At 45.2% G+C, this 25,998-nt stretch overlaps 1 protein-coding gene across 1 annotated transcript in view; it reads right to left on the bottom strand.

Annotated features, from left to right (window-relative positions):
- The window catches only part of CPVL (carboxypeptidase vitellogenic like), a 134,947-nt gene that overhangs the window by 46,046 nt on the left and 62,903 nt on the right, over nucleotides 1-25,998 (bottom strand). The window contains exons 7-11 of the mRNA XM_007505266.2: nucleotides 22,576-22,642; nucleotides 7,039-7,161; nucleotides 6,430-6,561; nucleotides 3,072-3,170; nucleotides 1,599-1,772 (exon numbers count right to left, since the gene is read on the bottom strand). Coding sequence (XP_007505328.2) covers nucleotides 1,599-1,772; nucleotides 3,072-3,170; nucleotides 6,430-6,561; nucleotides 7,039-7,161; nucleotides 22,576-22,642 — 595 coding nt within the window. The remainder of the gene's footprint in view (nucleotides 1-1,598; nucleotides 1,773-3,071; nucleotides 3,171-6,429; nucleotides 6,562-7,038; nucleotides 7,162-22,575; nucleotides 22,643-25,998) is intronic.

Below are 25,998 nucleotides of genomic sequence, written 5' to 3'. Positions count from 1 at the left end.
ACAATGTGCCAGTTACTACACTAAATGCTTTACAAATATACCCCCGTTTGATCCTCACAACAATCCTGGAAGGTAGGTGCTATTAGTATTATTCCCATTTTACAGATGAGAAAATTGAGGCAAATAGAGATGAAGTCTATAACTGTGGTATACTTTCAAAATACAAAATGATTCTACAAAAATCCTCGGCATTCTAGATAGTACTTGGAAACACAAGGGAGAAATGATAAAGAGAAATTCCATTCTGAAGAACTACAAAAGTGGAGAATAACTATGAAGGGAAGAATCACAGCCTCTCCCATTGGGAGGGACCACGGACACCGAGAAAGGAATCCTCTTGAAAACAAATGGAAACAAGTCATTTCTTCATCTGTAAAATGGGGATAATAATATCCCTTCATATCATATCATATCAACTTCAACAAGTTGAAGATCTCTACTGAGGACAAATCCATTTCCTCCCGAGGAGGTGGATTCCAGTTTTGAGCAGATCTAATCGTCAGAAAGTTTCTCTTTTATGAAGAGAAGATCTATCTTGCCCTTAGTACAGTCTTGTTAGGTTTGGGGACACAAAGGCCCAGCAATCTCCGCCATCAAGGGGCACACATGACATCAATACGAAACAGAAGGGACAAGAAAGAGGCAGAGAGGAGCCAGAGGCCAAGGATGGAATGCCAAGCTCAGATGTAGGTGTGAATGTCTGCAAAGAGGAACTCGAGACTTTAAAGGGCTTGCACTGAAGATCTGGGGAGTCTGTTTCCTGTCTATCATGAATGGGTACCAGTTTATTTGGTGGAGGTCAGAGGAGTAACGTCGGGAGATTTGTGCTTTCGGAAATAACACTGATGTCCGTGTGGAGATCATATTGGAAAGGGACTGACTGGGAGCCAGGAGAGAAGCAGGGTGGAGAAAGGGTCACCCTGTGAGATATTGTGGAGGTAAAACCGACCACTGCTGTTCTGTGGCTTCAGTCATATCTGACTGAGGCTCTATTGGAGGTCTTCTTGGCAAGGGCACTGGAGAGTTTTTCATCTCCTTCTCCCGATCCTTTTATAGATTAGGAAACGGAGGCAAACGGGATTAAGTGACGTGCCCAGAGTCCCAGAGCTAGTAAGGGTCTGAGGCCACTTGGATTCAGGACTTCCTGACTCCAGGCCTGGCCCTCTATCCACTGCACCACTGAGCGGCCTGAATAGGTCACACGTGGCATCTGCTTGGCAACGGAGGCTGAGGAGAGGGAAGAGTTGAGGGTGATGATGCTGAGCCGGGGGACCACAAGTAGGGTGCCTAAGGTGAACTGCATGAGAATGTTTTAGGACAACGTGAGTGGGTACAAGAATGAGGCGCATCAGCAGGGCAAACTTTGAAAGCAAAACATCTAGAGGAGGGGAAAGGGGGAAAGAAGGCACCATTGAGGAGAGGGTAGTATTTAATTCAGGAAAATCAAAAGTTTGGAGTGAGTTTGTTTGGCTGAAATGCCATAAAAGGAGAAGAAATGTAGAATGTGGGCTAAAAATAACCCTTCAAACAAAAGTCATGCTTGCCCTGGGTCATTTCAGAAAGCCCAGAATAGACTGTGTATGCAATTCTTTCCTTACCCTATAGTTATTCATGATCTCCACTAACCACGGCTTCACCGATTTGAACCAATCTGCCCACATGTGCTTTTCAACTTCAGAACCATCATGAAAAGTCAGGTTGCCCACGTGGATGGCTCTTCTCACTTCTGGTAGCGACAGAAAGTCCCCGAAGTAACTTTCTTCTTCTGGTTCCTGAATAGGAAAAGGCAAAAGAGGAAAGATGCTGGGACACGTACAGAGGTGATGGGAAGTAGTGTACCAGCTTCTCTAAAAGATTATTCTCTTCTCCAAATAATAATAAATACTAATGAATGAATAAATAATCAATAAATATATGGGCCAGGCACTAGGCTAAGTACTTTATAATTATTATCTCATTTGGTTCTCACAACAACCCTTAGAGGTAGGTGCTGTTATTATCCCCATTTTACAGATGAGGAAACTGAAGCTGACAGAGGTTAAGTGACTTGCCCAGGGTCACCCAGCTGACAAGTGTCTGAGGCCAGATTTGAACAGGTCTTCCTGACTTCAAGCCTAGCTATTCTAGCATCCCTTGGGGCACTGTCATCTAACCGGCTAAGGACTCTAAGGATCCCTAGGCCTTGCTCTATGTACTGTAGCTGATTTCTCTTTTATTTGATGTCTTCTTCAGTTAAGAGTATGAACTCCCTGAGAGCAAGGAGAAAGTCCTCTTTTCCCATTTGTATTCCCAGGGCTTGGTATAGTGCTTGGAACCTAGTAGATACTTCAGTGCTTCTCCATTCACTCCCCACTCTCCTAGGGGACAAGGTACTATGGGTGAGGAGCTGGTGGGACCAAGGTCTCTCACCTCCAGTTTTGACTTGACAATTGTGGCATCATTTCGAGTATGTTTAGGGTCACTATCAGATGACCCAAGGCTAATATCTGGCTTGAGAAATTCACTCTCCATTTCCCTAGTCTTAGTCCATGGCAGATCCCACTTCTTTAGGTCTGTGGGTGCCCAAGGTCAGCCCTACATGACCTCAGCGACCAATTCCTTCTCCCCTTGCTCTGCACACAAGGATAAGAAGGTGCCTGTGATTTCACTGATACAGGAAATTCCCAAATGAGGAAACTCACTTTTTAAGTCACTTCCTATCAGAGAGCTACAGCTGGGAGGAGGAAGCAATGAAGAAAGGCTTTATATTGAAGGTGATATCTGAGCTGAGCTTGGAAGAAAGAGAGGGATTCTAATAGGTCAGAATGAGAAAGAGACCACTGATGCAAAGCTTTAGTGTTGAGTGCTGCAGTGGCCTTTGCGAAGGGCAAGAAGGCCAGTCTGGCTGGACTGTGAGTTCATTCAAAGACATAATTACCTGGAGAGGCAGTAAGTGTAAGAGGTGGGATGCAAACCCAGGTAGGTCTCTCCTGATTCAAAATCCAGCACACTTTCCAATAAACTATCTTTGTTAAAAAGTCTAAATGAGCAAAATTACTATTTATAGCTTTAATAACGAAGGAAGTCCTTACCTGGCACTGTAAAAAGTTAAAATAATTAGAACATCCTGTTGAATTCTGGAAGTATGAAGGAGAACTCGTTAAGTCGCCATTCAGCAAGCTGTCAAAAACCTAGGCGAGAGAGAAGAGGAAAATCACTGACATGCACAGGCAATGTCCCGATGCAGGCGTTCACCCCAAAAGACAGAGGGACAAACTAGTCATATGCATGTGTCATTATGGATGGGAGTCTAAGGTCAAAGCCTCCCACACTGATATGTGGCTTGGGCAAATCACTGAACTTCCCTCAAAAGCTCTAAGTTAAAGGAGATACTGCTCTACTCGCACCCAGTGCCACCAGTGGTCCATGTCCACCGAGGCCATGCCAGATCCATCAGTCTTCTGCCATTGACTCAATGCCAAAAGAAGTCTAAAACAAGTCTCTGGGGGAATCAATGTAGTCTTTTTTATTTTTTCAAAATCCTCACCTTCCATCTTGGAGTCACTACTGTGTATTGGTTCCAAGGCAGAAGAGTTGTCAGGGCTAGGCAATGGAGGTTAAATGACTTGCCCAGGGTCATACAGCTGGGAAGTGTCTGAGGCTACATTTGAACCCAAGACCTTCTGCCTCTGGGTCTGACTCTCAATCCACTGAGCCACCCAGCTGCCCCCTGAATCAAGGTATTCTGAAGGAATGCTGCTTATTCCATAGATACAATAGGAGGAAAAGCAATGGCCCAGTGTGTACGGCCCTGTTTCCCTACTTTCCTTAAACCTTGGGGGGCAGCCAGAACTTATCTCCCCCACCATGTTTCTCTTTATCAGTTTCTTCTCTTCCACCATCACTTCTGAGGCTGTAGCTAATGTTCTCTTGGTTCTACCAGCCTCACTTTTCATATTTCTTGCGGGTCTTCCATGTTTCTTTGGAATTAACCTGCTCATCATTTTTTATAGCCCAAGCATTTTCCGTCACAATCATATACTGCAACTTGTTCAGCCACTCCCCGATGGATGGGCGGCCATCCCTCCAGTTTCCAGTTCCTCGCCACCACAAAGAGCTGCCATCAGCACCTTAGAACGTATGGGTTCTTTTCCTGTTTCCCTGATCACCTTGGGATACAGACTCCACAGTGGCACTGCCGGCTCTTAGACTATACAGCTTTCTAATTCTTTGGGCACAAGTCCAGACTGCTTTCCAAAATAGCCACATCAGATCACAGTTCCACCAACAGTGTATTCATGTCCCCATTTTTCCGCATCCCCTCCAACAAACAGCCTCTTGTTTTTAATATTACTGAAGCTTCCTTAAACGTTTCTTGGAACAGGCCGGATATCTTATTTGCTGACATGTTTAATGTCACGCAAAGCTGGGCTTCCCAGGATTCTGCATTTAGAATGAAAATGGGCCCTCAAAGTCCTCTCATCCGACCACCTCGTTTAGGAGATCTCGGCCCCACAATTCTGGAGGCAGAAAGAGCCAGAGGGGCCGTCTAATGAAAATGAGAAAATGGTGCCCAGAGAAGATAAAGCACTTCTACAAGGTCACCCAGGTGGTAAGGGGCCAAGCCAGGATTGGAATCCAGACCTTCTGACTCAAAATTCAATTTTTGCCCCCATTTTTCCACCTTTGTACTAAATAACATTTCTTTGTTCATAGACTGACATTCACCCACAAGTCCTTGTGTCTCTCCTGGAGCATCTCAAGCCAGAAAGGACTCAGTCTATAAGATGATGGGCTCCCACTCTCAGGGCATCTCCCTCCTCTGTTTCTATGAGCCACACAACAAAATCACATTAGTAACTTTATGGACATAAATGATCTTCTAACAGGAAGGAAGGGCTATATTCTTCTCGTCCCAGTGTTCAGTGGTCAAGAACCTCACCGACATTCCTTGGTGACCTCAGTTTTACTCAAGCTTCTTTGAAATGTGATCATCAATGGGCTTTAGAGTTTCAGATTTCACTGCTATAAATCTGTGCCACCCAAGGCATCTGGCATCAGCTACTTGGGTCTTAATGGAGACGATCCACTAAAATATGGCATTTGTGCCATGCTAAGAATACTGTGAATTTTAGCCATCAGGTCCAAAGAGACCAATCCCATTAGGCAGAGAAGGACAGAAAACCACTCTTTCCAAGGGGACTCCACAACAATTCCTATACTCACTAAATAATGTTAATGTGTTCAGTGTAAGAGGATCTCCAAATGATCATACATTTATCTGTTTACAGGTTGTGGCCTCCCTTCTTGCCCAAGTAGAATGGAAGCTTCTTGGGGGCAGAGAGCTATTTTTTAATCCTATCCTTAGATCCTCAGTACTCAGTACTTACATCCAGTAGGTGCTTAATAAATGCTTGCTATATAGGACTGGATTGGATTATAGGAAGCATAACCTAAAGGGAGCAATTACAACATAACTGATTTTTTTCAGATTTTTGATTTTTAAAAAATATTTTCTTATTAATTTTATTATTTATAATATATTCTATAGTTTATTATAAACTTTAGAAATATTGCTATTATTAATAGTTAATTAAATATTACCATATACTAATAATCATATGACCATAATACTTCTTTCTTGACTATAAATCAGTCCCAAAAAGTCATTTGCAGAGTTTAAAACTTCATCTGATGTCTTAAATATCATTTTAAAAGGTAAGCATGAGCAAGCGTGGCTACAAATCTCTGTACCAGGTTCATGGTTGCTGCCACATTTTAACCATCTTGCTGAATGACACTGGAGACACGGGACATTTTTTACTGACCAGCATCCTACTGAGGGCTGGATCCTTGTTTGCAGATCTGGTGTTTTAATGCATAAATCAGACTAGATGCATCCAGTTCCTGATTTCCATGTGATAGGTTAAACCTTCCAGGACATACAAAGCAATAAGAGGAGTCCAAACAGGAGCAGCAAGGAGACTCAGTGGCTTGAGAGCCAGCCTAGAGACAGGCGGTCCTGGGTTCAAATGTGATTTCAGACACCTCCTACTTGTGTAGTCCTGGGCAATTCCCTTAATCCCCATTGTGGAGCCCATTCTTCTGCCTTGGAACTGATACTCAATATTGATTCTAAGATGGAAGGTAAGGGTTTTGTTTTTTTTTAAAAGAGAGAATCAAAAAGGCTTATTCAGCAAAGATCTCATGGTATAAACCCTTCCAAGGCACTCACAGATCATGAGGCAGAGCTAGAGCAACTTCAGAGGCATGTGGACAGAGCTTGTGTTCATTGGGATTTCCTCTTTGCCCATTCCCTCCTCGGCATTACGGGCAATATCTTTAACGAGAAAGGCCTGATACCCCCACTCCCTTTGCTTCTCTCTGACCCCTACTCAGCTCAGCTGGTTTGGATTATTGAGGCACAGATCAGAACCCTTCGGTACATACTTCAAAGGCCTCCCTCCACTTCTTCTCCTTGATGTGCTTGATGGTCTCAGCACATTGTTTCTGGAAGTATTTTTTCTGCTTCTCATCTAACAAGCCGATGTGGTATAGGAATCCCGCGTAGCCTCCTATGATCTGATGCAGCAGGCAGACAACACAACAGAAAAACAAAGGGAGGTGTTAGGATGGCATTGGGTGAAATAATTTTTCTTTAACACTAGATCAATTGGCAATGTCAATCAAGGATTACAACTTAAATCTCTCTCTCTCTTTCTCTCTCTGTGTGTCTCTGTTTCTCTCTGTCTTTCTATCTCTTCCTCTGTCTCTCTGTGTCCCTCTGTCTCTCTGTTTGTCTCTCTGTCTCTCTCTCTTTCACACACACACACATACACCCACTCACACACATTTACTCCAACAGCTTGTTGCCGTGAAACATTTGGCAAAAATTAAAGGTATAAAAGCATTAGAAAGTCAACTGGGGAATAGTAATTCCTTTTATCAAGTTAGCACTGTAACTTCAGGAAAACATTCCATCTAATTAAAGACGATTTCTCTTCTTATTGAGGGCACAATAAAAAGGGTGGAGGGGGGTGGAGGAAAGGCAAAACTTACAGTTTCTGGATCAGAGAAGCCATCGCCAATAGCAACACCTTTCAAGTTGATCTTGACCTTGGCCGTGGGATTGAGGATATGGATGTAATGGGCAATGGCAGGCACATATTTCCCTGCATAAGACTAAAGAGAATGGGAGTTACAATGGAAGGTATATTTAGAAATGCAGACAGTGAAATGGAGCACAACAGATGATATCCATATTACTGGTGGCACAGAGAATTGAAATAACAATGGAAGATTAACTTTCTTTTCCATATCGTCAATTGAGCATCTATTGTTTTAAACTTCTCATAAGAAGTTCTATCAAGAAAGGACCACAGTGAGGGCAGGAACCATGGCTTCTTTTTTGCCTTTGTTTCTTTAGCATCTGGCGCAGTATAGAGTGGAGATTTACAAAATGTCTGCTGGTCGATTATCATAAAATTATAGATTTCAAAGTGGAAGGAAGCCCAGGGATCATTTAGAGCAGCATTCATTTAACAGATGAAGGGAAATGAGGCCTTGGGATATTAGTGATATGCCCAAGGGAACTTAGGGGAAAAATCTGAGCTGACTCGTATACACAATTCCAAATTAAGGGCACTTTCCATTGCCCCCATGATGCCTCCTTTTTGTGTTCATGAAAAATAAATACCCAGAGCAGTGTTAGATACCAATTCAAGCTTCCATAAAAATGTCTGAAAAAAGAATGAACATTCAGAATTCTTTCCAGAACTAGACAATATAAAACCAATCACTGATTCTTGTCTCAAATGAACTTTTCTCCATTAAACTCCAAAAATTCTGATAGAAATTTTCTTATCAAGAAAATCCCAGTGTCAGTCAATTAATAGATAAGGACAGCAAAAAGATCTGTGATTTCACTGGTTAAATAGATTTCTTAGGTGAGGAGATTCCCTCTACTCAATGCAGTTTGGTACCTTCTTTTGCAACATATATAATCTTAGAATTGAGTTCAAGTCTTGCCTCTAATAAATATTGGCTGGGTCACACTGGGCAAGTCACTTAATCATTCAATGCTCCAGTCAACTCTAAAACAAGAAGGTACCAACCTGAATTAATAGAGGGAGTTTGCTCATCTAGGAGTTCCCAATAAAACCAAAGGGCCTGATCCCTATCATCAACATGGCAATGAGCCTTTCCAATTTAGCGAGATCTCCTCTTCTCAGATAGCAGAAATACAATACAGCACAAGCCCTGGCCAGGACTGGAGAGGGAGAAGAGGAGAAGGAGTAAAGTTAAATGATTCACATACAGATCAAATATTGGGCTTCTCAGCCCAATATAAACGAAGGCAGCTAAATGACCCTGTGGATACAGTGGCAGGCCTGGAGTCAAGAAGACTCATCTTCACGAGTTCAAATCCTGTCTCAGATACTCACTAGTTGTGTGACCCTGGACAAATCACTGACCCTCATTTGCCTCAGTTTTCTCATCTGTAAAATGAGCTGGAAAAGGAATTGGCAAATCATTCCAGTTTCTCTGCCAAGAGAACTCCTAAAAAGGGGTCTTGAGAAATTGGACACCACTGAAAAATAACTGAACCACACCACCACTTAAGCCAACCAGTCAGGAACAAACTAGAAGGGAAAAGCTAATGGTGGGAAACAGCTAAAATGTAATGTTCCCCTCTATTATCACACCCATGGTCAGAAAGATGACTCATCAAGAGTTCACCCAGTGATTTTTAAACCTTAAAGGGCTCTAGAAATGTGTTATTATCATATTGTTATGTCAACATTTACCAATGCAATTGCTTTTTAATAGTAATTACCTTTCCTTAATTAATTTTATTACATATATAAAATATAATTTTCCTTAATTACTTTCACCTTCCCCTCCAAGTCACCATACATTTTTCATACTCTCTTCTAATGTGGAAAATTCTCCATCACTGCTTTTCATTAAGCTGGGTGGGCTGAGATGATGGTAGGCTGATAAAAATTGGACAAGATGTCTATATTCACTTTATCCAATGGCCAATCCTGGCCCCAGAGAAGAGATGAGAAACTCTACTTCTCCCTTTGTCGTATAGAAGTGGAGGGCCATGAGGATGGAGCAGTGCATGCACAGACAGACTCAAGTGATGGCCTCTTCCACTTTGCTAAATGCCTCTTTCCCCTCTTTTTTTACCCTTTATTACAGAGATTTGTCACTGGGTGTACCCCAAAAGGATGAGGGATGCATCTGAAAATAAAGAAGACTAAAACCAAAATATGTGATAGAATTAAATATTTTTAAGTATCCATTTTAGCACTACTACTCTATAAAGTCTTCAACTTTCTGTCACTGGGTGCTGGATTTGGAATCACACAATCTGGGATCAAATTCTGTCTCTGATATTTACTAATGTGTGACCCTGGGTAAGTCACCTCCTTTCTCAAATCCTTAGTTTCTTCATCTGGAAAATGGGGATAATAATACTTAGACTATCTTTATGGTGATAAAAAGCATTCAAAAGTAGGTTGGCATGCAGAAGGCATTTAACAATTGCTGAATAAATGAGTAATATTCTCTTGTCATTTGGCCAGGGGTAGGAGTGGGAGCCTGACTTCAAACTATGTTCTGTAAAAACACACCAAACCAAAGTTTCCCTTAAATCACAACCGTGAATCCAGATGAGTTCTCCTTATGCTTTCACTAATGAATTATTGGAACTCCATAAATATGGCCAGCAGCTGTCCGGGGAAAACCATGAACTTAGTGACTTAACATCAACCATCTGATGAGGCTTTGTGTTCCTAAGTGCCGGCAACAGCATCAAAGCCATCGTCAAGGAGATGTTGAGAAGTGTGACAGACTAGAAACCAGATCGACAATCACAGGGTCCTGGGTCTAGAGCTGGAAGCTGTCATCCGTCCAAGGCACTCGAGGGGAACTGAGGCCCAGAGAAGATAACTAACTTGCCTGAGATCACACAAATGATAAATGTTAGAGGTAAGATTTTAACCCAGATCCTGAGTTCAAATCCAATGTACTTTCTATGGTACCATGCTGATTTCTAAAGCACCATTTGGCTGAGGAATTTGATTAGGTAAATGATTTATCCATCCCAAGTTCTAGCCTATGACTAACAAAAAGATCCCAATGAATGATTCCTCCTCAATCAATTGGTCAGAGATTAATATTTATTAAGAACCTCTGTGCCAGACCCTCTTTCTAGGCATAGGGATATGAGGAAGAAGATGAAGAAAAAAGGAAAACAATGTCTAATCTCAAAGAGTTTGCTGATACTGATCTCAGCTATGACAGGAAATAACATAGTTTCAAAGTATATCAGACAGCTCCAGCATTGGGAAAAGCATCCCAAAGACCAGGGCTTTATTTCAGGCTCTCCTGGGTCTCCGTCCCTCTTACTCGAAGCTCCATATTCTAAAGAATGAGTTTCATCTCTGTGTTTTGCTATCGTTGTGAGACACTTACTATATGATGTCTGGAATGGCCTAATAATAATAGAAATCATGTTAACAGCATATTGTACTTGTAAAAATATTCTTAGGAGGATGTAATGCTCTGCTAATTATCCAGATGTGGAAAGGCACAATGAAAATGGACTTAAAGAAACTTGTAATTATGGGCACTGTCTGACTCTCCTGTCTTACATGTTTCAACAAAATCCACGTCAAGCTTATTAGCCCCCCACCACCCTGGTGCTTTTTGAGAAGACGTGGTTTCGTGTCTGGAGTCAAGATTCAATCGACCCCCTCCAGAAAAAAGAAGAGAAAGAAAGAAAGAAAAAACAGTGTCAGAGAATAAGACTATAATGGCACCAGTCTCCTCTTACAGGAATTTCACATATGTTAGCAGTTACTCCAAGTCTGCTACATTTCTTAGGGAGGTTTAAAAGGAAAAAAAATAAAGGAGAAACGGATACAATTACCCCCTCCTACATTCTCATCCTTTCTCATTAGATTTCATAAGGTAAGGGATTCACTGCCCAGTCACACATCTCTGAATGGTGGAAACATTCACGTGTGCCTAGAAAGTTGTGCAGGAATTTTCACTGGTCCATTGAATCCAAAAGTGCCCAAGTTAATGCAAAAGGGTAATTTTACTCAGAACAGAGATGACAAGGTCTGGTACCAATTTGCAGGGCCACCAGGCTGACCCTGAGAGGAAGAGATGTGGCCCATTATTTGTCCAGATACTGCTGAGACTCTTTGATGAAGGGGAGCCAACAGGGATGGGCAGATCTCCCCACGGGAGTCGCTCTCCTTTAAACCATCACCTCTCTTGCCTCCCCCTTTCCCTGCCTAGTTTTCCCAGGAGAAGCTAAGCTGAGAAACTCCTGCTGGACTAAGGTCACATTCATCTTGCCCTCACTCTGGGCACGACCAAGCCTGCTGAGTTATAAGCTTTGATGGGATCACCTCAAGAGCGGACGAAGGGGGAGAGCAAATGAGTTGACCCATATATATATTGGAGAGCAGGGGTCCCTATTGATGAAAAACCTTGTCAGGATCTTTAAGAATCTCCAAAACTCTGTATTGACATGACTAGCACAAGATGTAGCAACTGGGAGGATGAGGTCAGGAAAGGCGAGCCCACTGACTTCACTGGCTCTTCCTGACTCCCTCCAGAGAGAGGAGAGGTGTGATGTTCCAGGAGGGCTGGTCCCAAAATTAATGAATGAGAAAAGCTAGATTCTCCATGTTGTGGTCAACACCGCCACTTCCTAGACATTTCTAGACCATGTGTCATGTAATCTGAGGACCACACTGTAGCAATTTTGAGAAAGAAGGGGAAAGAGGAGGGCTTACAACAGTCTTTGCTTTCACCTCAAAGTCTCCTGTTTCTTTTGCACTGGATCCATGGAAAAGAACAAAAGGAGACCAGTGGGACTCGACATATGGAAAAAAGCGTCTTGTTCCCCAGCCAAATTTCTGGCTGCTTAGACTGGCTGGGGAATGAGAACTCTCTCCTAAATGGAGATTATGCTGGGGATTTCTTTGTGTGCTTGGTTGAGTCTTTCTCTGGCAGAAGCCATGAGGGATGCCCCATCACTTGTCCTTACATGTACCCTTGGTACAGTGCCAAAAGTGGCCAGCATAAAACCAGGGAAATCAGCCTAGTTTCTAGATTTCTAGCCTAGTTTCTAATCATGCCCAGAAGTTGTCATTAATCTCACTTTATAGAAGGAGTGCTCCAGCCACCCCTACAGATACGATCCCAAGCTGCTTCCAGACTTGCCTGACCATCTTTGAAGCTAGCAGTAATTCACAAGAAACAATGGATATGAAAAATTCAGAGAAGGCTGAGTGATGTAGAAGAAAGGGGAAAACAATATGCATACACAGCGACTATAACAACATAAATGGAAAGAGCAATGAAACAGACGTAAGTGACTCCTAGGATTTATACTGACCACACTTGGCCAAAGACAAGAGATGAAAAAATTCACCATCCCCACTTGTCTGAAGATGGGGGGGAGGTGCTACAGCTGGGGAGTAGTGCATATATTATCTGACTCAGTTGACATTTTGATGAGTTTTCCTGAAGTGTTTGGTTTTTTTTTTAATAAACTATTTTGAGTAGGGAGGTAGCATAATGGATAGAACTCCGGGTCTGGAGTCAGGAAGAGTTGGCCTCACTTTGTCACTGTGTGACCTTGGGTAAGACACTAACCCTGACTTCCTAGTCCTTCTGACTTAGAACTTCTGATCAAGAACTGATATTATGACCGAAGGGAAGGGCTGACTAAACAGATAAATATTTTACTCTCTTATGAGGGGAATGACTTAGGAAATGGTGGCAATGTAAAAACAAAAGAGAGCAATAATTTTTTTAAAGTGACACATTCTCAGTGATGACCTATCAGACTCCAAAGAATCAGAACTGCAGGTTCACCAAAGATGGCCAAGACACGAGTTATAGCAATCTGCAGGTGCTGGTGAATAGCCAATGGTGATCTGCGTAAAGAAATGGCATGAGGTCTGCCATAAGAGAAATGTGTGATTGGAAAATGGGACACTGAGCAAATGGGCTGAGGGTACGGAATGGGGAAAAACCAATGGGAATGCCTCGCATTGGCTAGATTATTTAGAGAAGAGTTATGAGATACTGCAGACAAGAAACACATAGGACGAGAAGATGCCAGTGGGTTATGGTCTTCATCAATGGGCCAAGGAGCCACATTAATGAATTAGATCCTGCCTCCACTGAAGAACTAAAGTGAAATTTAATAGCAAGAAGCTCATCCTTTTTAATGCTTTTCCCATTTAGAAATCTGCTGGGGTCCTTTCTCTCCAAGCCGAGGCTAACTGCTACTCATACTGTACCCTAAAGTCTCGAGGAGAGTCAGTCAATAAATATTTAATGAGAATAATAGTGATAATTGCTAACAGTTTTGTCTAGTACTTATGTTCCAGGCCCTATGCTAAGAACTTTACAATTATTATCCCCTTTGATCTTCACAACAACCCTGGAAGGTAGGTGCTATTAGGATCTCATTTTACAGATAAGGAAACTGAGACAAATGGGAGTTAAGTGACTTGTCCCAGGTCACACAGCAAGGAAGTGTCATTTGGCCAAATTTGGACTCCGGCCTTCCTGACTCCAGAGTTGGTGCTTTGCACAAAATCAGTCCCCAATAAAGAGCGGCTAATTTGACTGATTTAATTTGGATAAACTCATCTTTTTCCTTGAGTTCAAGATGAAAGAGGTATAGCTACACAGTTTATCTGAAAAGGTTCTGGGAGTCTTTGGGTACTAAAACCCAAAATGAATTAAATGTGTGGAATTCCCAATGAGGAAATTCTCTCTACCAACAACACAGCTGAGCACCTGCTCTGCCCCTCTCAGAGAATTGTCTGGGGGCACTGCATGGTTAAGTGACCCACCCAGGGTCACAAAGCTAGTATGGGTCATAGGCAGGCTCCGACCTGTCTCCCCAGCTGTGAGGTCTCCTCTTTATACATCAGACCCCACTTCCTGTCACAACACGATATGACAGGACCAGCTATCTGAGGCTGCTTTAAGGGAGATCCTGGATTACCCAAACAGAATGGTTCTGAGGCAGGTCTTGAATCCTGGGCTTGGAGACTAAGGCCAGCTCTCTCTCCACTGTTATTCAGCCACCCCAAAGGGCATTAATCTATCAAAGTCTTTTAATCTGTTGGCTGGCTACCTGAGAGCTACAGTTCTCTACAGGAAGGGAATAGAATGTGTCAGGACACCTGCTCCATGTCAGGCATTGTGCTAAAGTCTGGGGATACAAAGAAAGACAAAAGATGATCCCTGACCTCAAAGAGCTCACAGTCTAACAGAGGAGACAACATACAAATAATTCTATACAGACGAGGTACAGATGGGATAAAGGGGAGACAATCCACAGAGGGAAGGCACTAGGACTAAAGAGGCATCCAGAACACTTCTTGCAGAAGGGAAGACTTTAACTGGGACTTGAAGGAAGCCTGAGAAGAGGGAGAGCATCCCAGGCTTGGGGACCACTCATGAAAATGTACAGGGGGATCTATGCTGTGGGAAGAATAGCAAGGAGGCCAGTGTCAATGGATTAGAGCAGGAAGCAAAATCAAAGAAGACGGGCAAGGCAGGAAGGGACCAGGTTATGAAGAGCTGCTGGAGTTTGCTGAACAAGCACCGACTGTGCCCACTTGATAGCTGAGGGAAAGATAGACTGGAGTTGGGGAGAGCATTGAAGCAAGTGCCTGCCCAGCAGCCTACTGCAAAAGCCTGGGCATGAGGTGATGAGGATCCCGACCAGGCTGGGAGAAGCAGGAGAGGAGTGGATAGAGAGATGATCCAAAGGGAACACTGTCAGGGCTAGGCAACTGATTGATGTGGGTCTGTGAGAATGTAATTGCAGATGTTACGTTAATCCCCATATATTAAGGAGAATTGCTGTGTGTTCCTGGGTCTAGAAACAGGGACAGAGATACTATCCAGGTGGTTGCTTTTTACATTTTCTTGGTCTCTGGGAATCCCCCCAAAGGTCTCCCTTTCAAACAGAATTTGGTTAATAAATGAAGGGAACAAAGGTTCTTTTTCTGCATACTTGACCTACCTACCAGTGGGGATGGAGAGGGGTGGATAGGTTGATGGACCATCTCTTAATTAGCTATCACCAACTGAAGATGTCTTGGGATGTTTAAGGGAGAGGCTGAATACCGAGCTCCTACAAATCTATTTATTTCATTTTATTTATTTATTTTTAAAACTCTTAATTTCTGTCTTAGAATCAATACTGTGTATTGATTCCAAGGCAGAAGAGCAGTAAGGGCTAGGCAATGGGGGTCAAGTGACTTGTCCAGGATCACACAGTTAAGACGTATCTGAGGTCATATTTGAACCCAGGATCTCCCATCTCCGAGCCTGGCTCTCAATCCACTTAGCCACCCAGCTGCACCCTAAAAATCAATTCATTAGGCCACCTGACCCAGCTCAGGCCATCCCTAGTCAGGAGGGAGCCATGGAGACCTCAGTCACTTTATCAGTTACACTGCAGGCCTGACTAATCAATCTGATGTAATTAATCAATAAACTTCTCTTCTTACCCTCAAATCAGTCTCTTGAGATAATTTTCATCATAACAGGTCATTAGGGAGAGGGACGAGTCAAGGATGACACCTACGTAGTGACTTGGGTGACAGAGAAAACGATGGTACCTTCCACCACTTAATAAATGCACATTAACAGGCGGATTGGTGGATGGATGGATGGAGGATTTAAATGAAGAAGCCCCCAAAGTTTTGTCTGTCATGAGGGAGAAGGAGCTGAGTGGTAGAGCAGCCAAAGTACTGGGACTGGGGTCAGGAAGACACATCTCCCCGAGTTCAAATCTGGCCTCGGCTACTTACTAGCTGTGTGATCCAGAGCAAGTTAAATCCTCTGTAACTAAAAAATAAAATAAAATCCTCCGTAATTCAGCTTTCTATAAGATGGAGATGATAATAGTGCCTACCTCCCAGAGCTGCAGTGAGGCTCAAGAAAGATAATCTACATAAAGCACCATAGAAATGTTCATTATCTTAGGAATATGATTCTTATGAGGATGGCTGTAAAAGACAGAGGTCGCAAATAAAATCACAGTGTCTGAAATGAGTTAAAAGTTCGGTCTCTTATGGTCCACGAGCGTACTCTGGCTGCAAAAGTGCTGCAAAGAGTACTTGTCGCCTTGTGGACCAGGAGGACGCACCCAGACTTCATTACAAGTCCTGCCAGGATGAACTGAATCCCTCCCCTTCACTAGGGGATGTGCCCTGCCCTGCCCTGCCCTGCCCCTAACTGTTCATAAGGTCCCAAATCAGGGTCTCGGGGGAACTCCTCTCTTCTGCCCATCACCTCCCTGCTTCCCTGTGGTCTGGCCAGGGTCACATCAGTGCCAAGATCCCCACCCCCTGCTTCTGCCTCAGGAGCTCCAACAGCTAGTCCAGTGCCTGGCTCAGAGTGGATCACACTTTTGAAGCAAGTTAATGATGGGAATTAAGTGCAGCTTGTTTCCCTTTTTGAAGTCGGTTTTCCTGCCTGGAGGAGGGGTGATTTACCAGCCACATTTGTCTCTCTTTAGAGAAAATTCATTCCAGTTGGTATTTGGGGCAGCAGGGAGGGGAGATGGAAAGGAGGCAAAGATGTTTACTCATTCTCCTCTGAACAGCTTGAAAGCAGACGCTAATAAATTCTGGCTCTGAGCATCTCCACTGGCCAGGCAGGCACAGGGAGGCGAGGGATGTTTGGCTTTTTCTTCTCGTTTGTTTTCCCTTTTATTAAACAGTTCTGCAGATATGAAGCTTTCTCCTTATCTCCGAGTTGATGTGGATAGTTTGCCAGAAAGATCCTTCTTTGGGCTCCAGAATTGTTGAAAGATGCTCAAACCAAGCGGACAATGGCACGTCCTGAGGTAGGGGTCACTGTTCATTTCCCCTTTCTAACCGGTGACATGAAAAGCAAGGGAACAGCTTTGCAAGGACCTTTGATAACATCTAGTGTAAGCTCTTCATTGTTAGGGTTAACATCATTGTTACCTCTAAAGAACCCCCAACCTTCTTCCATAGACAGTTAAGCAAAACAAACATCACCAAATGCAGGTTTCCTCCTCTGTAGTCTACTCCCTCTCTACTGAGCGGAATATGGTTGGGAGGGACCCTAAAGATCATCTATAGCAGACGTGTCAAACTCAAGGTGCCCCCAAAATGAGTGCAGCCTCAGGTACAACCTCACTGCTTGCTGTGAGGGATGAAGGAAGGAAAGGAGGGACAGAGATAATCTGGATGTTCAAATTTAAAAAAATGTTTAAAATAGTTTTTACATATAACTGGGAAAAAATGAAATATAATTGGAAACATCAAGACAAAAAGAATAAAGCTACATGTAAGCTTTAATCTTCAAAATGAGTGCAGATTTAACCAGATTTAAATGTAATTGGAAATGTTTAAGAAAAATAAATTAAAATATAATACAACCTAGATGATGTTAATTTGTGGTTTTCTATGTTAAATGCATCTGTTTCTGTTTGAGCTTGGCACCTCTGCTCTGCACCATTCCCTTCATTTTAAAGCTGAAAAAGCAGACTCCCAGAGACTTGTCCAGGGGTTACACAGAGTATGCTTTAGGACCACTCCTCAACCCCTCCATCAGCAGATGATGCAACTATGGTTCCTTTTCTACAAAGCCTACTCTGATTGTGGCATCCTAAAAGCTGCAGTTGCCTAGAAAACCCTGAAGAGGAGGCAAGGGACACGAGAACAGTAGTGCGATGGGTGATAACAGATGATGGGAGAACACAATTATGTGAGAACAATAAATGCCTGAGAATGGGTTGCTTGGGGTTTCCCTTTCTGAATTGTAATAATTGTAATGGGAGAAGGGGCAGATGGGCACGTTCTGCAGCAGAGTAAAAGTACCTCCAACTCCTGGGTTGGAGATCAGAGTGTGTAGGATATGGGCTGACAAGGAAGTTCAGAGTCCAGAGTTTGCCTTCCTTCACTCCTGAACTACTTTTTCATCATCTATATTGACTTTCTCAGGCATGTATTGTGCCCCTCTTCCCTTGGGGCAGAAGGTGCTCCTTGAGGTCAGGAGGTGCTTCATTTCAGTCTTGGGCTTGGCAGCTTCTTTTCACAAAATGTGTGATCTTGAATTCAATTAAGTGATTTGCCCCAACTAAGGGTAATAAGGGGCAGAGCCAGAATTACTGGTACAACGAGAATGGTTTTTCCACTAGCCCCTACTGCCTCCCAAGCGGGACTGAGGAGGGTGCCTATTTTGCTTCTGCCTAAAACAACATCTACCTGGATATTTTGGAGTGCAACAGCTGGAGTACCATCAGCAGACGCTCCTCTACGCCCGCTCTGGGAGTGAACAAAGACTATCCTGAGAGAGCAGACCAAGAGACCCAGTGACCTGACCAGAGGTATCTTTGGGGCTGGGCTCCCCAGTCCTCCTTCCTGAATTGTAGGGGATTCACAAAGGTCCATGTTCTTTGGGAATCCATGAATTATGCTCCTTTGAGTCCTTAAAAAGCCAGTCTAGGCAGGAACTGCTTATCTGTGTGTCCTGTCTGAATTTCCTTCCCCTACACTCATTCCCCAGTTGGGTGCCAAGGGAAAGGTGGCTGGTGATTAGTGTCAAAGTGAAGAAATCATTCTATTGGGGCAGCTAGGTGGCTCAATGGATAGACAGCCAGGCTTGGAATCAGGAAGACATGGATTCAAATCTAGCCTCAGATACTTCCTGGCTCTGTGATGCTGGGTAAGAGGCTTAACCCAATGGAAAGGAAGGAAGGAAGGAAGGAAGTGAAAGAGGAAGGAGGAAGAGATTAAGGAAGGGAAGGAGGGAGGGAGGAAAAAGGAATTCTATCGCTTAAAATTAAGTAGATGCCCATCAATTAGAGATGTAATGGAAATGATTGTTATATAACAAATGATAAAAGAGAAGATTTCAGATAAACTTGGGAAGATTTATATGAACTGATGCACTGTAAATTGAGGAGGGCCAGGAGAAAAGTATACCGGTACAACAATATTATAATAAATAACTTTGAAAGACTTTGGAATTCTGATCAATACACTGATCAATTACAACTCCACTAGACTAAGGATGAAGACTATTAACCATCTCCTGACAGAGAGCTGATGAACTCAAGGCATAGAATAAAATGTATGTATGGCCACAACCAGCACAGAAATTTTTTTTTGCTTGATTATACAAATTTGTTACAAGAGTGCTATTTTTCTCCTTTTTCATTTAGAGGAAGAGAAAATTAATATTTTTGATGATTTTATTCATTGGAAAATATTCAAAAAATTTTAATTCACCAAATTTAAATGTCTAACACTTACTTTTTTGTCATGAAAACAATGATAGTCTAGAAAGGAGAAAATAGTCCAGCTTCCTCCCGCCTCCTCCCAAAGGTTAACTCAGCTTAAGATATCACTTTGAGGCATGGGGTTCTTTGTGAGTATTAATCTTGGCAGTGGAAAATGCAAAAAAAAAATGTAATAAAAGATTCTTTCCCACACACAGGAGGGAATTACATGCATAAAACCACCATGCAGAAAGAGAAGAGCCCGGCCAAAATCTCTGTCCAAGACTTGGCTTGGGGAAGTCCAACAGTCTCATTCATAACTTGTCCGTGTTATTTGCAAGGCAGGGAATCTTGCAAGGAGTTGATAACCCTGAGGTGGGGTGGAGAGACCCCAGCAGAGAGCGCCCAGGTCCACACTGGTGGTTGCCTCCAGCACATCGCAGGAGTTGTAACAAGCCAGGCTGACTTTGTAGTACTGCGGCATAATCACAGGACCCTTGCCAATAATCCCCCAATTGTATCTAAATCCATAGGTAAGAGGCAAGGGACGCCTGCCCAAACTGCTCCCCCCTTCTGTTCCATTCAGTTAGGGTTGATGAAGCTTAGGTGACATAGTAGATAGAATGTCCCACTTGGAAGCAGGAAGCCCCGAGTTCAAATTCTGCTTCGGATACCTACTAGCTGTGTGATCCTGGACAAGTCAATTCCTCTGTCTGCTTCAGTTTTCCCAATTGTAGAATGGTGATCATACTAGCACCCACCTCTTGAGGTTGTGACCAGGATCAAACAAGCTAAGATTGCAAAGCGCTTGGCAGATTTCAAAGCCCTGTACAAATGCTTGCTCTCGTGGAGGGGAGTAAACAACTGTTCGCCAAGCATTTACCTACCAGGCACATTCCTGGACCGCCTGCTCTGTGCCAGGCACGGTGGTGGGCACTTTACAAATATTATCTCTCTCGAGCACGATTATTGTATGTCATGTTATAGTACGTTACGCTATTATACAAATCCTCACAGATTACTAGAAAGAACCTTAGAAGTCACTGAGTCCTTTGTTGTCCAGTTATTTTCAATCGTGTCTGACTCTCCATGACCCCATTTGGGATTTTCTTGGCAGAGATCCTGGAGTGGTTGGCCAATTTCTTTCTCCAGCTCATTTGATAGATGAGGAAGCTGAGGCCAACAGGGTGAAGTGACTTTCCCAGGGTCACACAGCTCATTAATGTCTAAGTCTAGATTCTTTTACTCTATTGAAGTCTTCATGGGAAAGATGCTGGAGTGGTTGGCCAATTTCTTTCTCCAGCTCATTTGACAGATGAGGAAACTGAGGCCAACAGGGTGAAGTGACTTTCCCAGGGTCACACAGCTCATTAATGTCCAAGTCTAGATTCTTTTACTCTATTGGAGTCTTCATGGGAAAGATGCTGGAGTGGTTGGCCATTTCCTTCTCCAGTTTATTTTACAGATGAGGAAACTGAGGCCAACAGGGTGAAGTGACTTGCCCAGGATCACACAGCTAATTAATGTCTAAGTCTAGATTCTTTTACTCTATTGGAGTCTTCATGGGAAAGATGCTGGAGTGGTTGGCCATTTCCTTCTCCAGTTCATTTTACAGATGAGGAAACTGAGGCCAACAGGGTGAAGTGACTTGCCCAGGGTCACCCAGCTAGCAAGTATCTGAGCCACTGAGTCCAACCCCATCCATTTAACAAGTGAGGAAGCTGAGGCTGAGAGAGGTAAGACATTTCCTTGGCACCCCAGAGCAGGCGTTTGATACAGGATTTGAATTGAAGTGCTCCTCATTCCATGTCCAAAACGCTATCTGCTGCACCTTCTAACGGCCTACGTAAGTGTCCAGTCTTCAGTATAAAAGACAAACTAAAAGCGATTTCTGATCTCAATAGTTTCCATTCTACAACAAGTAACCAATTCTAAAACTCAAAGGAACGAGGTCTAGGCTGCCGATCGTACTGATCTGGGGATCTCTCGAGCGAGAAAACTCCCTCAGCGGATGCGGGTCCAAACTTTTGCAACTTATAGTCCTAGAGGGTTGCCCGGAGCACGGAAACGGTGCGGAGGCCAGATGTGCCACAGGCGAGATTGGAATCCAGGCCCTCCTGGGCTCCAAGAACATTCCCTATCTACTCTGCCAAGCTGCAGATACCCAGAGATGTAACCGAAGGGAGAGCAACACCAACCGCTGGGGGAGAGCGGAAAGGCTTGGTAGGGGAAGGTAGGAGCGGACAGAGAGAAGGCAGGGAGTCTAAGGGACAGGAAGAGAAGGGCTGTCGGGTGTGGAGCGGGAGAGGAGCTGGTCCTTAATCTGGCTGGATTATGGAGTGCAGGAGAAATGCAGAATAAGTCTGGAAAGAGAGATGGTACCAAACGGACAAAGAGAAAGCTCGGTGAGTCAGTGGATAGCGCGCACGGCTGGCGTCTGGAAGACCCGAGTTCAAATCTAACCTCAGAAGCTTCCTGGCTTTGTGACCTTGGGCAAGTCACTTAATTTCCGATGGCCTGACAAAAGGATCCACCGGAGAAGGAAAGGGCCCGCCAGTTCACTCTCACTGCCAAGAAGGTCCCCAGGACAGCTACGGTCCGTGGGGGCGCAGTCAGGTACGGCCGCACAACTGCACATTAAACATCTGACAGGGGCTTCAGCAGCCCAGCAGAGGCAGCAGGGACGGCCTGAACGTCCCTGGGGAGGACAGAGTCCCTTTGCCTTCAGTCACGTCCATTAAGCAGCTCCAAGTGGGATGGATTAGGCCGAAGCAGGCGGGTTCAAGCTGCGCCTGCTCTGCTCTTCCTTGCTGTGTCTGGCAGAGCTCCAGTGAAGCAGGCAGAGGCAGGGCAGGAGGAGAAGGACCTCGTCCGAGTCCGAACATCCACGAGCTGGTGATGAGCTCCTCCACCATCGGCGTTGGCTGGTGGATGGTCAAGCAAGTGGCCTGCTCGTAGGAGGCCCCAGGCTCGCTCCCTCCCTCATCGCTCCTGGAGAGGAGGACACCTCCCTTCCTTGAGTTTCCATCTCGGGAGTCCGTGTGGATCCGATCTCACCTCCGATGCTGGTGAGCTGTGTGACCTCAGTTTCCCCATCTGTAAATAGTGGGATTGGCCTCTACAGCTTCTGAAGCTCCTTCCAGCTCTAGACCCACCACGCTGTCACCCTCTGATGGCCCCCTAATCTTTTTCGGAGCACATTCAATGCTATAAAGACTGACTTCAGTCTAGATGGTATCTGACCCTCCTGAGAAAGCGCGACTTGCACTCACCTCTCCAGTGGCATAGAAATCATTCTTCCGGTACTCTGGAAACAGCTGGAAAAACTGAGTGAGTGTGCTGCAGGAAAAAGGAAAATAGCCATCATAAGTCGGGGCCAGAATGAGATTAAACGCCAGACAAACAGCCCATCACCCTACAAGCATTTAGTAGGCACCTGCTGTATGCCAGACACTGGAGCGTTAAAGAAAAAAATGGAAACAGGCTCTGGGTTCGAGGCACTACCGTCCTATCAGGGGAAACAAGATGCTCACATGCGGATATAAGCAAATACAAGGTCATTTCTTAGCAGAAGCACATCTAAACTGAGCAGGTCAAACTCGGACGCGTCTTGGTCAAAACACGTCGGGTGTGAGGCTGCCGGGAGGGGCCTGAAGGCAGGGAGCGTGCCGGGCTAGAGCCTGCTTCCAAAGCCCCGGAGCCCGTGTAATCAGCTCTGTGCTGGAACAAAGGCCAACTGCACAGATACTGCGAACGAGAGGCTGCTGCCCCACAGGAGCATGCTCAATAAGCACTTCCTGCTCGACTGGTTTCACAGGAAAGGGACAAGCAGACGGTCGATTTCAGGCGAGCCACGAACACGACTACACATATTAATCAGTCACCACCGGCCTAAGGACCTGGTGCCAGACTAAACTAATAGGAGAGCGGACACCAGAGGCACAGGGGGGCAGCTAGGTGAATCAGTGGCTTAACAGTCAAGCCTAGAGACAGGAGGTCCTGGGTTCAAATCTAGCCTCAAACACTCCCTAGCGGCGTGGTATCGGACAAGTCATTTCACCTCTGGGTGATTCGGTGGCTGCAGTTCTGGGTCTGGAGATGGGAGGTTCTGGGTCCACACGTGGCCTCAGAAACTCAGGTGACCCCCCTTGCCTAGCCCGGGAACCAACACCTAGTACTGATTCTGAGACAGAAGGTAAAGGTTTGGAAAAAAGCAGATCCCTGATGCAAAGTGCTGTCTCCCAGGAAACGCTCCAGAACCACCGGCTCAGGGTTCGGGCCCCGGGGGAGGGGGAGGAGATGCGGGGCCGGCCTCCACTTTGACAGCGAGGACTCCAAGGGCTCCGGGAGCCCCATCACACCCTTAGTCCGGAGGGGCGGGGAGGGTGCACAAGTCGGCACCTCTCCTGATGGAGACACCCGGCAGTCCAGAGAGGGGCCACGAGGGCCAACGCAGAGAGCCCGGGGAGCCGTGGAGTCTGAGGCCGGCCGGCGCCGAGCCCCCAGTGGAGACGGAAGGAAACCACCCTGAGGAGCTTCAGCGCTGGAGGCCGTTTGGGCCAAATCCCTCGTTTTTACAGGTAAGGACGGTGAGCCCTCCCGGGGGGAAGTCGTCCCCCAACAAGCCCGAGTCTCCGAGTCCAGGCCTGGTGAAGAAGAGCTGAGGGAGCCGATGAGGCCCCTGCACAGGCCTGCAGCGCCGGCTTTTACTATGAATGTTGCGACTGCTGTTGTCTGGAAGAACGAGGACTGCTTGGCCGAGAAAAGGGGGAAACGGGACATTAGCTACTCCGAGATGTGCAAGAAAGAAGCACCCAAAGGCGGGCTCTGAAGGACAACAACGCCCTATCCGACGGCTTCTAAGCACACGCACGACAGAAGGAAAACGCCATCTGTGACTCTAAGAAGGAGAGGTTGGGGGGGTGCTTTGTTCCTTTCTCTAGAGAGAAACACGAGGGGGCTTCAGATCTCGAGACACGCTGTGGCTCAAGAAGCGAGGGCGACCTTCCCACCGAGATGAAAGCCGGGGAGCTGCTTGGCAACCCCAGGAAGGTGAAAGGTCAGAGGGCACCCAGAGGCGAGATGGACCCCTCCAATGACCCCCGTCCCACGGTTTTCTCTACACCACACCGGGGGCGACTCTGTCTCCCCTTCCGCTCAGACGGTGAGTGTGTTGGCATCCGTCTCTCTTTATTGTCCTGGCGGGGCTTGGAGCCATTACATTTTGTAAAGCGCCTGCTGGAGCTAGAAACGAGGCTTCCCCCTCGCGCCCCAAAGCTAATAACTACTGCTCCTTTCCATTTTCCTTTGGCTGGGAGGCAGAGGCAGATTTAATAGACGAAGTCCCCCCAGAGCTCGCTGTGTCAGTTTATGGACTGCTTCCTCCAAGACTCTGACTCGAGCGCTTCTACTGGATGCTCTCGAGGGTCCCTCCCAGAATGGAAATTCTGTTCCTCTACGGCCACAGGCTTTATTGGATGAGCTGGCTTGAGGAGGTAATTACGCTCTTGATGTCACTATAACAACAGGGTAGAAAATGGAGAAAGTTATGGCAGCCTGCCCTCCTTGCCCTTGGAAAAGCATCATAAAGGCTTTGATGGGGTCAAGGGCTCGGAGAATGGAAAAATGAAACATCAAATAACACACCTTGGCCAAGCCGGCAAAACGTTTCACTGGATTAGTGTGATTAGATTCAGGGAAGGATGTAGAGAAAGAACTGGAAGGAAATTCCAAAGTCATCTAGTCCAACCCTTGTTTTACAGAGGAAGAAACTGAGGCTCCGAGTAAGTTAAATCATTTCCCCAAAGTCACACAGGTGAGTGGAAGAGCTGGGACTCTCGATGTGAGAGTTGCCTCATCGAATGTGAGTCATGAGATGGGAGGAGGCAGCAATGCCCTTCTGGAAAAGAAGGAGAAGGGGAGAGACAGAGAAAAGAAGAAAGGAAGAGAAGAAAGAGAGGGAAAGAATGGTTAAGAAGGAAGGGGAGGGGGCAGTTGGGCGGCTCAGTGGATTGAGAGTCAGGCCTAGAGATGGGAGGTCCTGGGTTCGAATCTGGCCTCAGATACTTCCCAGCTGGGTGACCCTGGGCAAGTCACTTAACCCCCATTGCCTAGCCCTTACCTCTCTTCTGCCTTGGAGCCAATACACAGTATTGACTCCAAGATGGAAGATAAGAGTTAAAAAAAAAGAAGGAAGGGGAGAAGGAGAGGAAGAGAACAATGAGGAAGAAGAAGGGGTAGGAGAAAGGAGGAGAGTTTTTCTGACTCCAGATCAAGCACTCTCTCTACTGGACCTCACTGACCTGGTTGGCTTCCAAATGGGGAGCTCTAGGATTCAGAGCTGGGAGGGACTTTAGAGGTCCTTCAGTCCATCCCCATCCTTTAGGAAAAGGAATCTGAGGCCAAGAGAAATGAAGGGATTTGCCCAAAGACACACAGGTAGCAGGAAGCTGGGTTAGGACTTGGATCTAAGTTTTCTTTATTATATTTCCAATGTTCTTTGAATTCCAGGCAGGTTTCCAGAGAAACCCCTGAGAGTCTTGATTTTTGAATCTGACTTCCCAAACTATCAGAAAAGGGTTTTTCCCTCCACTAGCCAAGTCCCATTTAGTATTTCAACATGACTTTGGTTCCTTGAAGGCTAGGCTTAGGAAGCCTGAGCTCTAGCAGGTTCTACCAAGCTGAGAAGGTTTTTA

Source organism: Monodelphis domestica, chromosome 5 (assembly GCF_027887165.1).
Source record: "Monodelphis domestica isolate mMonDom1 chromosome 5, mMonDom1.pri, whole genome shotgun sequence".
In the NCBI taxonomy this organism is placed as follows: Eukaryota; Metazoa; Chordata; class Mammalia; order Didelphimorphia; family Didelphidae; genus Monodelphis; species Monodelphis domestica.
The sequence above is the reverse complement of the archived record's forward strand: the minus strand, read 5'-3'. Positions and strand labels throughout refer to the sequence as shown.